General features: G+C 50.6%; 1 protein-coding gene across 1 annotated transcript in view; it reads right to left on the bottom strand.

The window, feature by feature from the left end:
* Positions 1-14,981, bottom strand: part of IFT56 (intraflagellar transport 56) — a 243,338-nt gene that overhangs the window by 168,587 nt on the left and 59,770 nt on the right. The window contains exon 6 of the mRNA XM_075321910.1: positions 8,816-8,961. Within this exon, the coding sequence (XP_075178025.1) occupies positions 8,816-8,961 (146 nt within the window). The remainder of the gene's footprint in view (positions 1-8,815; positions 8,962-14,981) is intronic.

Raw genomic sequence — 14,981 nt, 5'->3', positions numbered from 1 at the left:
AAAATTCAAATATTGCTCCTTCTGTTCCGAGCCCTCCCATTTGTCCAAACAGAGGTTTCTGACCATATGTGGGGTATCGGCGCACTCATAAGAAAGTGGGGAACAAGTTTTGGGGTCCATTTTGTTGTGTTATTTCTTCTAAAAGTGAATAAATTTGGGTTAGAGCAACATTTTTAGTTAAAATTAAATATTTGCTTTTTTTCATTCCACATTGCTTTTGTTCATGTGAAGCACCTGAAGGGTTAATAAACTTCTTGAATGTGGTTTTGAGTACTTTGGGGGGGTGCAGTTTTTATAATGGTGTCACTTTTGGGTATTTTCTGTCATCTAGGCCTCTCAAAGTCACTTCAAATGTGATGTGGTCCCTAAAAAAATGGTTTTGTAAATTTTGATGTAAAAATGAGAAATCGCTGATAAACTTTGAACCCCTCTAACTTCCTAACAAAAAAAAATTTTGTTTCCAAAATTGTGCTGATGTAAAGTAGACATGTCGGAAATGTTATTTATTAACTATTTTGTGTCACAGAAATCTCTGGTTTAACGGTATAAAAGAAGGGAATTTTGTTTACTTACCGTAAATTCCTTTTCTTCTAGCTCCTATTGGGAGACCCAGACAATTTGGTGTATAGCTACTGCCTCCGGAGGCCACACAAAGTATTACACTTTAAAAAGTGTAACCCCTCCCCTCTGCCTATACACCCTCCCGTGCATCACGGGCCCATCAGTTTTGGTGCCAAAGCAGGAAGGAGGAAACTTATAAGTTGGTCTAAGGTAAATTCAATCCGAAGGATGTTCGGAGAACTGAAACCATGAACCAAAAGAACAATTCAACATGAACAACATGTGTACACAAAAGAACAAACAGCCCGAAGGGAACAGGGGCGGGTGCTGGGTCTCCCAATAGGAGCTAGAAGAAAAGGAATTTACGGTAAGTAAACAAAATTCCCTTCTTCTTTGTCGCTCCATTGGGAGACCCAGACAATTGGGACGTCCAAAAGCAGTCCCTGGGTGGGTAAAAGAATACCTCGATAAAAAGAGCCGAAACAACGGCCCCCTCTTACAGGTGGGCAACCGCCGCCTGAAGGACTCGCCTACCTAGGCTGGCATCTGCCGAAGCATAGGTATGCACCTGATAGTGTTTCGTGAAAGTGTGCAGACTCGACCAGGTAGCCGCCTGACACACCTGCTGAGCCGTAGCCTGGTGCCGCAATGCCAAGGACGCACCCACGGCTCTGGTAGAATGGGCTTTCAGCCTTGAAGGAATCGGAAGCCCAGAAGAACGGTAGGCTTCAAAAATCGGTTCCTTGATCCACCGAGCCAAGGTTGACTTGGAAGCCTGCGACCCCTTACGCTGGCCAGCGACATGGACAAAGAGCGCATCAGAGCGGCGCAGTGGCGCCGTGCGAGACACGTAGATCCGGAGTGCTCTCACTAGATCTAACAAATGCAAATCCTTTTCACATTGGTGAATTGGATGAGGGCAAAATGAAGGTAAGGAGATATCCTGATTGAGATGAAAAGTGGACATCACCTTAGGGAGAAAGTCCGGGACCGGACGCAGAACCACCTTATCCTGGTGAAAAACCAGGAAAGGGCCTTTGCAAGACAGCGCTGCAAGCTCTGACACTCTACGGAGTGAAGTAACCGCCACTAGAAATGCCACCTTCTGCGAAAGACGTGATAGAGAGACATCCCGCAGCGGCTCAAAAGGTGGTTTTTTGAAGAGCCCGTAGAACCATGTTGAGATCCCAGGGTTCCAGCGGGCGCTTGTAAGGTGGGACTATGTGGCAAACTCCCTGCAGGAACGTGCGGACCTGCGGAAGCCTGGCTAGACGCTTTTGAAAAAGCACGGAAAGCGCCGAGACTTGACCTTTGAGAGAGCCGAGAGACAAACCCTTGTCCAATCCCGATTGAAGGAAGGAAAGAAACCTGGGTAAGGCAAACGGCCAGGGGATAAACCCCCTCTCAGAGCACCAGGCTAAGAAGATCCTCCAAGTTCTGTGATAGATCTTGGCTGACGTTGGTTTCCTGGCCTGTCTCATAGTGGCAATGACATCTTGAGACAACCCTGAGGACGCTAAGAGCCAGGACTGGGAGCACCCACGGTTGCCCCACCGTGAGATGCCACAGATCCGGGTACCACGACCGCCTCGGCCAATCTGGAGCGACGAGGATGGCGCGGCGGCAGTCGGACCTGATCTTGCGCAACACTCTGGGCAGCATTGCCAGAGGAGGGAATACATAAGGCAGTTGAAACTGCGACCAATCCTGAACTAAGGCGTCCGCCGCCAGAGCTCTGTGGTCCTGAGACCGTGCCATGAATGCCGGGACCTTGTTGTTGTGCCGAGACGCCATGAGATCGACGTCCAGCGTTCCCCAGCAGCAACAGATCTCTTGAAACACGTCCGGGTGGAGAGACCATTCCCCCGCGTCCATGCCCTGGCGACTGAGGAAGTCTGCTTCCCAGTTTTCTACGCCCGGAATGTGAACCGCGGAGATGGTGGAGGCTGTGGCCTCCGCCCACAGCAGAATCCGCCGGACTTCTTGGAAGGCTTGACGACTGCGAGTGCCGCCCTGGTGGTTGATGTACGCAACCGCCGTGGCGTTGTCCGACTGTATGCGGATCTGCCTGCCCTCGAGCCACCGATGGAACGCCTTGAGGGCTAGATACACTGCCCTTATCTCCAGAACATTGATCTGAAGGGAGGACTCTGTCGGAGTCCAGGTTCCCTGAGCCTTGTGGTGGAGAAAAACCGCTCCCCATCCTGACAGGCTCGCGTCCGTCGTGACCACAGCCCAGGATGGGGGCAGAAAGGATTTTCCTTTCGACAGAGAAGTGGGGAGAAGCCACCACTGAAGCGAGGTCTTGGCTTCCAGAGACAGAGAGACGTTCCTGTCTAAGGACGTCGGCCTCTTGTCCCATTTGCGGAGAATGTCCCATTGGAGAGGACGCAGATGAAATTGCGCAAATGGAACTGCCTCCATTGCTGCCACCATCTTCCCCAGGAAGTGCATGAGGCGCCTCAAGGTGTGCGACTGGGCCCGAAGAAGGGATTGCACCCCTGTCTGCAGCGACCGCTGTTTGTCCAGCGGCAGCTTGACCATCACTGAGAGAGTATGAAACTCCATCCCGAGGTACGTCAGTGACTGGGTCGGAGACAATTTTGACTTTGGAAAATTGATGATCCACCCGAACCTCTGGAGAGTCTCCAGAGCAACGGTCAGACTGTGTTGACAAGCCACCCGTGAGGGTGCCTTGACTAGGAGATCGTCTAGGTAAGGGATCACCGAGTGGCCCTGAGAGTGTAGGATCGCTACGACAGATGCCATGACCTTGGTGAAGACCCGTGGGGCTGTCGCCAGGCCGAAAGGCAGTGCCACAAACTGAAGGTGTTCGTCCCCGATGGCGAAACGCAGGAAGCGTTGATGCTCTTGAGCGATCGGCACATGGAGATAGGCATCTTTGATGTCAATTGATGCTAGGAAGTCTCCTTGGGACATCGAAGCGATGACAGATCGGAGGGATTCCATGCGAAACCGCCTGGCTGTCACATGTCTGTTGAGCAATTTGAGGTCCAAAACGGGACGGAATGAGCCGTCCTTTTTTGGCACCACGAACAGATTGGAGTAAAAACCGCGACCGCGTTCCTGAAGGGGAACGGGGATCACCACTCCTTCTGTTTTCAGAGTGTCCACCGCCTGAAAAAGCGCAACGGTCCGCTCGGGGGGCGGAGATGTTCTGAAAAAACGAGTCGGAGGACGAGAGCTGAACTCTATCCTGTAACCGTGAGACAGAATGTCTCTCACCCATCGATCTTGGACATGTGGCCACCAGGCGTCGCAAAAGCGGGAGAGCCTGCCACCGACCGAGGATGCGGTTTGGGGCGACCGAAAGTCATGAGGAGGCCGCCTTGGAGACGGTGCCTCCGGTGGTCTTTGGAGGACGTGACTTAGACCGCCATGCAGAAGAGTTCCTCTGGCTCTTCTGTGGCCTGTTGGACGAGGAGGGTTGATATCTGGCTGAGGGCCGAAAGGACCGAAACCTCGCTTGAACTTTCCGTTGCTGAGGTCTGTTTGGTTTGGGTTGGGGTAAGGACGAGTCCTTTCCCTTGGATTGCTTAATAATTTCATCCAATCGCTCGCCAAACAGTCGGTCGCCAGAAAAAGGCAAACCGGTCAAGAACTTTTTGGAAGCAGAGTCTGCCTTCCATTCGCGTAGCCACATGGCTCTGCGGACTGCCACAGAATTGGCGGATGCTACCCCTGTACGGCTAGCCGAGTCCAGGACAGCATTCATGGCGTAGGATGCAAATACTGACGCCTGAGAAGTCAAAGATGTTACTTGTGGCGCAGCGGTACGGGTGACCGCATTAATCTCAGACAGACAAGCTGAGATAGACTGGAGTGCCCACACAGCTGCAAAGGCCGGGGCAAAAGACGCGCCTATGGCTTCATAGATGGATTTCAGTAGGAGCCCTATCTACCTGTCCGTGGCATCCTTGAGCGATGCACCGTCAGCCACTGCTACTACGGATCTAGCCGCCAGTCTAGAGACTGGAGGATCCACCTTGGGACACTGAGCCCAACCCTTAACCACGTCAGCGGGGAAGGGGTAACGTGTGTCATTAAGGCGTTTAGTAAATCGCTTGTCTGGGAAAGCCCTGTGCTTCTGGACAGCATCTCTAAAGTTAGAGTGATCGAAGAAAGCACTGCGGGTACGTTTAGGAAACCTAAACTGGTGTTTCTACTGTTGTGAAGCCGAATCCTCTGTAGGCGGAGTTGGGGGAGACAGATCTAGCACCTGGTTGATGGACGCTATAAGGTCATTTACTATGGCGTCCCCTTCAGGTGTATCCAGATTGAGAGCAACGTCAGGGTCAGAGTCCTGAGCTGCGACCTCCGCCTCCTCCTCTAGAGAATCCTCAAGCTGAGACCCCGAACTGCGTGATGAAGTCGGGGAAGATTCTAAGCGAGCCCGCTTAGCTGGTCTGGGACTGCGGTCCGTGCCGGAGTCTTGCACGTAATAACTAGAGGCCACACTAGGAACACGCTTAGTCGCAGACCGAGAGGTGCCTGGGGGTGATCCCGCAGTGCCCGGGGCCTGTGTAAGGGCCGGTCTGGACTGCAAAACCTCTAGAAACTTAGCAGACCATTTATCCATAGACTGAGTCATGGAATGAGAAAGCGACTCAGAGAGTTTGTCGGCTAAAACAGCAAACTCTGTCCCTGCCATCTGGACAGGGGGGGCCGGCGGTTCTACCTGGGCCGAGGGACCCCCTAGTGCCTCAGGCTCCGGCTGAGCGAGTGCCACAGGGGCCGAGCATTGCTCACAGTGAGGGTAGGTAGAACCTGCAGGTAACATAGCCGCACAAGAGGTACAGGTAGCAAAATAACCCTGTGCCTTGGCCCCCTTGCTCCTTGTGAACGACATGCTGTTGTCTCCCAGGAGCGTGATCACTGAGGGTATATAGCCACAAGTGAACAGTACAGCTGAACCGGAAAAAGTATACAAATATAATGTATCTATATACAGTTCAGCACCCTAGGGGGCCCAGCACCGGTAACCGGTGTGGCTTACCATCCGCTCCAGCGGTGTGTGGCCACCAGATTCCCTGCCTCGGGTCTCCCAGAGCTGCAGCCAGAAGTCCTCCACCGGCAGTATGTGTTAAAACATGGCTGTCGGCGTTCACAGGGGAGGAGGGAGCCGTGGGCGTAACTTACAAAAGTGCGGGAACTGGTGCCCCATAGGGATTAGTGAGGGGGGAGGAGGACAGCAATGTGTGCTCCAGCCCTCACTGTCGGCGTCAGACCGACCGTCCCGCCCTTGCCCCTGACTGGCAGGCCCGGGGGCGGGCGTTTAATGTACTAGGCCGCAAAAGCCGGGGACTAAAGTAAAAACTGCGGCCGGCAATCAGGCACGGTCGGCGCGGTAGTCCCGGACAAAAAACAAAACTGCAGGCGCTGCAGCGTCTGAGGCCCAGGTGCTCCATGCACCGTCCCAAAGGGGACACAGAGTACCTGTAGTTGCAGGGCCTTGTCCCTGACGATACTCAGTCTCCTGTCTGGCAGATACCACCAGGGGCTGCGGACGGAGCCCGGTCCCAGTGCCTGGATGACCGGTTAGGATCCCACTTCACCCAGAGCCCCTAAGGGATGGGGAAGGAAAACGGCATGTGGCTCCTGCCTTTGTACCCGCAATGGGTACCTCAACCTTAACAACACCGCCGACTCAGTGGGGTGAGAAGGGAGCATGCCGGGGGCCCTGTTAGGGGCCCTCTTTTCTTCCATCCGAAATAGTCAGCAGCTGCTGCTGACTAAAATGTGGAGCATTGTGTGCATGTGTGCCTCCTTCAACACAAAGCAAAAAACTGATGGGCCCGTGATGCACGGGAGGGTGTATAGGCAGAGGGGAGGGGTTACACTTTTTAAAGTGTAATACTTTGTGTGGCCTCCGGAGGCAGTAGCTATACACCCAATTGTCTGGGTCTCCCAATGGAGCGACAAAGAAATTCAAAAGTTGAAAATTGCTAAATTTTCAAACTTTTTGCCAATATTCATTTTTTTTCATAAATAAACGCAAAAAATATTGTCCTATATTTGGTACTAACATGAAGTCCAATATGTGACGAAAAAACAATCTCAGAATCATCGGGATCCGTTGAAGCGTTCCAGAGTTATAACCTCATGAAGTGACACTGGTCAGAATTGCAAAATTTGGTCTGGTCATTAAGGTGAAAATTAGCTCCGTCACTAAAGGGTTAAACATAAAAAGAACCTTTTTTTCCCTAAGTAAGCTGATCAAATTGCCAACTTTTTAAAAATGTTTTATGGTTTCACATACGTCTGCTTAGGTGGCATTAAATCTTGTATTGTTTATGCTTGCAAGCTGGAAGCAAAGTTCAAACTTTGGGAGTCTGAAAAACGCCGCAAAACCTGCATTTTGGCTGCAGCTTTTTTACTTCCTCTTGAACTGATTTTTCATTTTCAATTCATGGTTAAAATCTGTATTCAGTAAAAAAGAAAATTGTGTTACTGAGATAGGAGATGGCAGCTGGTGCTCATAAAGTTCTATTGGGGGTGGATGAGGGATGAGCAAGCAAAAGACACAGGTTTTTCTAAGGGTAGGTGTAATTTCTGTCCATGGCAGTCTTGCCATTTTTTGCGGGTCCAGTTTTACCGTATTTTTCGGACTATAAGAGGCAGCGGACCATAAGACGCACCCTGGTTTTAGAGAAGGAAAACTGGAAAATAAAATTTTAAGCAAAAAATGTGGTCATGACACACTGTTATGAAGCGAGGATCTGCTACTGATACGATTATGGGGGTAATCTCCCCAAATTCTCTACTAAGGTACCCCATTTTGGTAATGATCTTCCTGCCTTGTGTCCCTCATCCTGGTATAGCCCCATCTTGCTATATATTGCCATCCTGGTATGTACTCCTATCCTGCTATATACCGCCATCCTGCTATATACCGCCATCCTGCTAGCAGTGAATACAGCCGTACATGATCACTGCAGGCTGTAGTTGCCAGGGGTGATCATGCGGCCGGCTGTTTAGTAAGCGTGCATCCCCTGCCCATCATCCCGCTCACCTGTCAGCGCCTGCTTCAGCGCTGAGAGATGGGTGGGAGGATGGGCGTGCATATGTAATGAGCGGGCCCACGTAGTCACGGCAGGCTGCTACAGCCTGCTCATGCCCCCGATGACCCGCTCCACCACAGCACCCTAAAGGGGGCTTTACACGCTGCGACATCGCTAATGAGAACTCGTTGGGGTCACGGATTTGGTGACGCACATCCAACCGCATTAGCGATGCCGTTGCGTGTGACACCGATGAGCGATTTTGCATCGTTGCAAAAACGTGCAAAATTGCTCATCGGTGACATGGGGGTCCATTCTCAAAAATCGTTACTGCAGCAGTAACGAGGTTGTTCCTCGTTCCTGCGGCAGCACACATCGCTCCGTGTGACGCCGCAGGAACGAGGAAGCTCTCCTTACCTGCCTCCTGGCCACAATGCGGAAGGAAGGAGGTGGGCGGGATGTTCCGTCACTCATCTCCGCCCCTCCGCTTCTATTGGGTGGCCGCTCAGTGACGTCGCTGTGACGCCGCACAGACCGCCCCCTTAGAAAGGAGGCGGTTCGCCGGCCACAGCGACGTCACCGGGCAGGTAAGTATGTGTGACGTGTCCGGGCGATGTTGTGCGCCACGGGCAGCGATTTGCCTGTGTCGCTCAACAGATGGGGGCGGGTACCCACACTAGCGATATCGGGACCGATATCGCAGTGTGTAAAGCCCGCTTTAGTCCAAAAAATACGGTACTTTTGATTGAAACCATTCGTTTCACCATATAGTGTACTGGAAAACGGGGAAATAAAACTAGGTGTGGTGAAATTGCAAAAAAAAAAAAAAAAGTGCAATTACACAATTGCTTTTGCCTCAATAATAATAATAATAATAATTTTATTCATTTATATAGCGCTATTAATTCCACAGCGCTTTACATACATTTGCAACACTGTCCCCATTGGGGCTCACAATCTAAAGTCCCTATCTGTATGTCAGTTCGGTACAAGTTTATAGATACTAAACACGGACTTACAGTGATTAAAATTTCTGACGTCACATTGTCTGTTGTTACAGCTAAGCAAAATGGCGGCCAGCCGGCTGCACGTCTGCTAGATGCAGGGGAGTAAATTGCATAAAATCTGCATTCCTGAAAATAGGGAGTTTTGTAAAATTCAAGTAGAATTCAATTCCTAAATTCACGTAACGCTAGTTACCAGTGTGTATGACATACTTGTCCTGTTATTACCTGTTTTCTAACAATATTCTCTTGTAGATATCTATTGCTTCCTGGTAATGGGATCTCATGTAGTGTATGGATGCGAGACTCAGCTGATCCTCAATAATATCCTGCAGGTTCTGATGAAAGACCATCAGCCTCTTCTCATCGTTGAACTATTGTAAGAGACAAAATGTTTATTTTAAAGACGGACATGGAAACAATTTATGACTTTATTTTTAACACTATTAAAAAAAAAAACATAAAATGATGCTCTATGTACATTAGAATGGAGCCAGAACACAGGAGGTAGAGGAAAGCTTGCCACGCCTAATGGAATGAGTCACCACACATCCACGGAGTGCACCAATAAAAAGTCCGCCAGATGGACTATAACATGAAGAAGAATCGGCACATCCAGCATAAAATGTATTCTTGCTTTATTTCCACATAGAATTAAAAAAAGTCCATCCAAAAAATGAAGATCCAGACGAGTTTCCGACGCTGAAGAGCGTCCTTAATCATAGCCTGATTATGATACATTTTATGCTGGCTGTGCCGATTCTTCTTCTTCTTCATAGGATGGAGCTACACACACTTTGAAGACTGGGACTCAAGAACAGGTCACTCCTCATTACACTTTGATGTTGCTTGCTCTCAATCTGGGGAAGTCAGGCACTGCCAGTTTATAAATCCTAAGAAACTCTTGCCCCATTTGGTCTCAAGGCTATCATCTTAAATGGCAACAATAAACCTTGTCCTACTTGGGAGTTTTTATTACTTGCACCCCATCTAGATGATTACATTGTACCGATCTGATATCTGGCAAAAAGACATAGGCGTAATTCCACCCTAGCTTTTATGGAAGGACAAAAGCTTTTAAAGGTATGTTCACATGGTGCCTGGAATCCAACTAAAAAAAAGAGCCACAAAGCACCCCATAAAATGAACATAGTGCACAACAATGTCAAAATACAATGCTGTTCACACGTTTCATCTAATCTCATATCTTTTAATAGTTTCAGGGTAAGGAAACCCTAAAGCAGTTAAAAGAAGTGACAAGGTCATCCCGCCCTCTCTATACTGTGCCGGTGCCCACAATCAAGATTAGTAATGCTTTGGATGTAGAGTATTTTTGCTGCGTCCAAAATACTGCGTAGTACAGTACAAGAAAATGGGATGGGATTAGTAGAAACACATTGTGCTTACTTTTAATGCTGATCACCAACTTGTTAAAGAAGAAAAACCCATACCAACACCCACAGAAGATTAGTAAAAGCCGTAAATTACAATACATTCATAATCATGGGTGTGGGGGTATAAAGGACCAATAGGACCATTCGGAATAAATCACAACAAAACCAAAAAAGAAAAACAGAACAACAGGTCACAAAATAACAATATCTTTATTAGAAGTTGATTAAAAAAAGCATACTAGTAAGAGTTAAAGTACAAATTAATAAATAATTAGACCACAAAGGGAGATAAAGTGTCACGTGCAAAGAAGGAGTAACCTTACATTAGAGCACAATGTATACACCTAATTGCTGCCATAATATGCAGCAGTGGTGATATCACAATGAAGGGAATTTTGTTTACTTACCGTAAATTCCTTTTCTTCTAGCTCCTATTGGGAGACCCAGACAATTGGGTGTATCGCTTCTGCCTCCGGAGGCCACACAAAGTATTACACTTTAAAAACTGTAACCCCTCCCCTCTGCCTATACACCCTCCCGTGCATCACGGGCTCCTCAGTTTTGTTGCAAAAGCAGGAAGGAGGAAACTTATAAATTGGTCTAAGGTAAATTCAATCCGAAGGATGTTCGGAGAACTGAACCCATGAACCAAAAGAACAATTCAACATGAACAACATGTGTACACAAAGAACAACAGCCCGAAGGGAACAGGGGCGGGTGCTGGGTCTCCCAATTGGAGCTAGAAGAAAAGGAATTTACGGTAAGTAAACAAAATTCCCTTCTTCTTTGTCGCTCCATTGGGAGACCCAGACAATTGGGACGTCCAAAAGCAGTCCCTGGGTGGGTAAAATAATACCTCGTAATAGAGCCGTAAAACGGCCCCTTCCTACAGGTGGGCAACCGCCGCCTGAAGGACTCGCCTACCTAGGCTGGCATCTGCCGAAGCATAGGTATGCACCTGATAGTGTTTCGTGAAAGTGTGCAGGCTCGACCAGGTAGCCGCCTGACACACCTGCTGAGCCGTAGCCTGGTGCCGCAAAGCCCAGGACGCACCCACGGCTCTGGTAGAATGGGCCTTCAGCCCTGAGGGAACCGGAAGCCCAGAAGAACGGTAGGCTTCGAGAATTGGTTCCTTGATCCACCGAGCCAGGGTTGATTTGGAAGCCTGTGACCCTTTACGCTGGCCAGCGACAAGGACAAAGAGTGCATCCGAGCGGCGCAGGGGCGCCGTACGAGAAATGTAGAGTCTGAGTGCTCTCACCAGATCTAACAAGTGCAAATCCTTTTCACATTGGTGAACTGGATGAGGACAAAAAGAAGGTAAGGAGATATCCTGATTGAGATGAAAGGGGGATACCACCTTAGGGAGAAATTCCGGAACCGAACGCAGGACCACCTTGTCCTGGTGAAACACCAGGAAAGAAGCTTTGCATGACAGCGCTGCTAGCTCAGACACTCTCCGAAGTGATGTGACTGCTACTAGGAAGACCACTTTCTGCGAAAGGCGTGAAAGAGAAATATCCTTCATTGGCTCGAAAGGTGGTTTCTGAAGAGCCATCAGCACCCTGTTCAGATCCCAGGGTTCTAACGGACGCTTGTAAGGAGGGACTATGTGACAAACCCCCTGCAGGAACGTGCGTACCTGTGGAAGTCTGGCTAGGCGCTTCTGAAAAAACACAGAGAGCGCTGAGACTTGTCCCTTAAGGGAGCCGAGCGACAAACCCATTTCCAATCCGGATTGAAGGAAGGAAAGAAAAGTGGGCAAGGCAAATGGCCAGGGAGTAAAACCCTGATCAGAGCACCAGGATAAGAATATCCTCCACGTCCTGTGGTAGATCTTGGCGGACGTTGGTTTCCTGGCCTGTCTCATAGTGGCAATGACCTCTTGAGATAACCCTGAAGACGCTAGGATCCAGGACTCAATGGCCACACAGTCAGGTTGAGGGCCGCAGAATTCAGATGGAAAAACGGCCCTTGAGACAGCAAGTCTGGTCGGTCTGGTAGTGCCCACGGTTGGCCCACCGTGAGATGCCACAGATCCGGGTACGACGACCTCCTCGGCCAGTCTGGAGCGACGAGGATGGCGCGGCGGCAGTCGGACCTGATCTTGCGTAACACTCTGTGCAACAGTGCCAGAGGAGGAAACACATAAGGCAGTTGAAACTGCGACCAATCCTGAACTAATGCGTCTGCCGCCAGAGCTCTGTGATCTTGAGACCGTGCCATGAATGCCGGGACCTTGTTGTTGTGCCGGGACGCCATTAGGTCGACGTCCGGCATCCCCCAGCGGCAACAGATCTCTTGAAACACGTCCGGGTGAAGGGACCATTCCCCTGCGTCCATGCCCTGGCGACTGAGAAAGTCTGCTTTCCAGTTTTCTACGCCCGGGATGTGAACTGCGGATATGGTGGAGGCTGTGGCTTCCACCCACAGCAGAATCCTGGAAGGCTTGCCGACTGCGTGTTCCGCCTTGGTGGTTGATGTATGCCACCGCGGTGGAGTTGTCCGACTGAATTCGGATCTGCTTGCCTTCCAGCCACGGCTGGAACGCCTTTAGGGCAAGATACACTGCCCTTATCTCCAGAACATTGATCTGAAGGGAGGACTCTGGCTGAGTCCAGGTACCCTGAGCCCTGTGGTGGAGAAAGACCGCTCTCCCCACCCTGATAGACTCGCGTCCGTCGTGACCACCGCCCAGGATGGGGGTAGGAAGGATTTCCCCTTCGACAATGAAGTGGGAAGAAGCCACCACCGAAGGGAGGCTTTGGCTGCCTGAGAAAGGGAGACGTTCCTGTCGAGGGACGTCGACTTCCTGTCCCATTTGCGGAGAATGTCCCATTGAAGTGGACGCAGATGAAACTGCGCAAAAGGAACTGCCTCCACTGCTGCCACCATCTTCCCTAGGAAGTGCATGAGGCGCCTCAAGGGGTGTGACTGGCCTTGAAGGAGAGATTGCACCCCTGTCTGTAGTGAACGCTGTTTGTCCAGCGGAAGCTTCACTATCGCTGAGAGAGTATGAAACTCCATGCCGAGATATATCAGTGATTGGGCCGGTGTCAGATTTGACTTTGGGAAATTGATGATCCACCCGAATCTCTGGAGAGTCTCCAGAGCAATGTTCAGGCTGTGTTGGCATGCCACTCGAGAGGGTGCCTTGACAAGCAGATCGTCTAAGTAAGGGATCACCGAGTGTCCCTGAGAGTGTAGGACTGCTACCACTGTTGCCATGACCTTGGTGAAGACCCGTGGGGCTGTCGCCAGGCCGAAAGGCAGTGCCACGAACTGAAGGTGTTCGTCCCCTATGGCGAAACGCAGGAAGCGCTGATGCTCTGATGCAATCGGTACGTGGAGATAAGCATATTTGATGTCGATTGATGCTAGGAAATCTCCTTGGGACATTGAGGCGATGACGGAGCGGAGCGATTCCATCCGGAACCGCCTGGTTTTTACGTGTTTGTTGAGCAGTTTTAGGTCCAGAACAGGACGGAAAGATCCGTCCTTTTTTGGCACCATAAACAAGTTGGAGTAAAAACCGTGACCCTGTTGCTGAAGAGGAACAGGGATCACCACTCCTTCTGCCTTCAGAGTGCACACTGCCTGAAGAAGAGCGTCGGCTCGCTCGGGGGGCGGAGATGTTCTGAAGAATCGAGTCAGAGGACGAGAGCTGAACTCTATCCTGTAACCGTGAGACAGAATGTCTCTCACCCAACGGTCTTGTACCTGTGGCAGCCAGGCGTCGCAAAAGCGGGAGAGCCTGCCACCGACCGAGGATGCGGTGTGAAGAGGCCGAAAGTCATGAGGAGGCCGCTTTGGGAGCGGTTCCTCCGGCGGTCTTTTTAGGACGTGACTTAGACCGCCATGAATCGGAGTTCGTCTGACCCTTCTGTGGCCTGTTGGACGAGGAGAATTGAGACCTGCCCGCGGGCCGAAAGGACCGAAACCTCGATTGTACCTTCCGTTGTTGAGGTCTGTTTGGTTTGGACTGGGGTAAGGATGAGTCCTTTCCCTTGGATTGTTTAATGATTTCATCCAATCGCTCACCAAACAGGCGGTCGCCAGAAAATGGCAAACCGGTTAAGAACTTTTTGGAAGCAGAGTCTGCCTTCCATTCACGTAGCCACATGGCCCTGCGGACTGCCACCGAATTGGCGGATGCTACCGCCGTACGGCTCGCAGAGTCCAGGACAGCATTAATGGCGTAGGACGCAAACGCCGACGCCTGAGAGGTTAAGGACACCACCTGCGGAGCAGAGGCACGTGTGACTGCATTAATCTGCGAGTGACAAGCTGAGATAGCTTGGAGTGCCCATACGGCTGCGAATGCCGGAGCAAAGGACGCGCCGATAGCTTCATAGATGGATTTCAACCAGAGCTCCATCTGTCTGTCAGTGGCATCTTTGAGTGAAGCCCCATCTTCCACTGCAACTATGGATCTAGCCGCCAGTCTGGAGACTGGAGGATCCACCTTGGGACACTGAGCCCAACCCTTGACAACGTCAGGGGGGAAGGGATAACGTGTGTCCTTAAGGCGCTTAGAAAAGCGCTTATCTGGACAAGCTCGGTGTTTCTGGACTGCCTCTCTGAAGTCGGAGTGATCCAGAAACGTACTCATTGTACGCTTGGGAAACCTAAAACGGAATTTCTCCTGCTGAGAAGCTGACTCCTCAATTGGAGGAGCTGGGGGAGAAAGATCCAACACCTGATTGATGGACGCTATAAGGTCATTCACTATGGCGTCTCCTTCAGGTGTATCTAGGTTGAGAGCGGCCTCAGGATCAGAATCCTGATCTGCCACCTCCGCTTCATCCTCTAGAGAGTCCTCCTGCTGAGACCCTGAGCAGTGTGATGAAGTCGAGGGAAGCTCCCAGCGAGCCCGCTTAGGTGGTCTGGGACTGCGGTCCGTGTCAGAGACCTCACCTTGGGACCTATGAGTCACCCCAGGAGCACTTTGCTGCTCCAACCGAGGGGGGCCTGGGGTCAATGATTCAACAGTGCCCGGG

This window comes from Anomaloglossus baeobatrachus, chromosome 8 (assembly GCF_048569485.1).
Source record: "Anomaloglossus baeobatrachus isolate aAnoBae1 chromosome 8, aAnoBae1.hap1, whole genome shotgun sequence".
Lineage (NCBI taxonomy): Eukaryota > Metazoa > Chordata > Amphibia > Anura > Aromobatidae > Anomaloglossus > Anomaloglossus baeobatrachus.
This window is presented reverse-complemented; position numbering and strand designations above follow the sequence as displayed.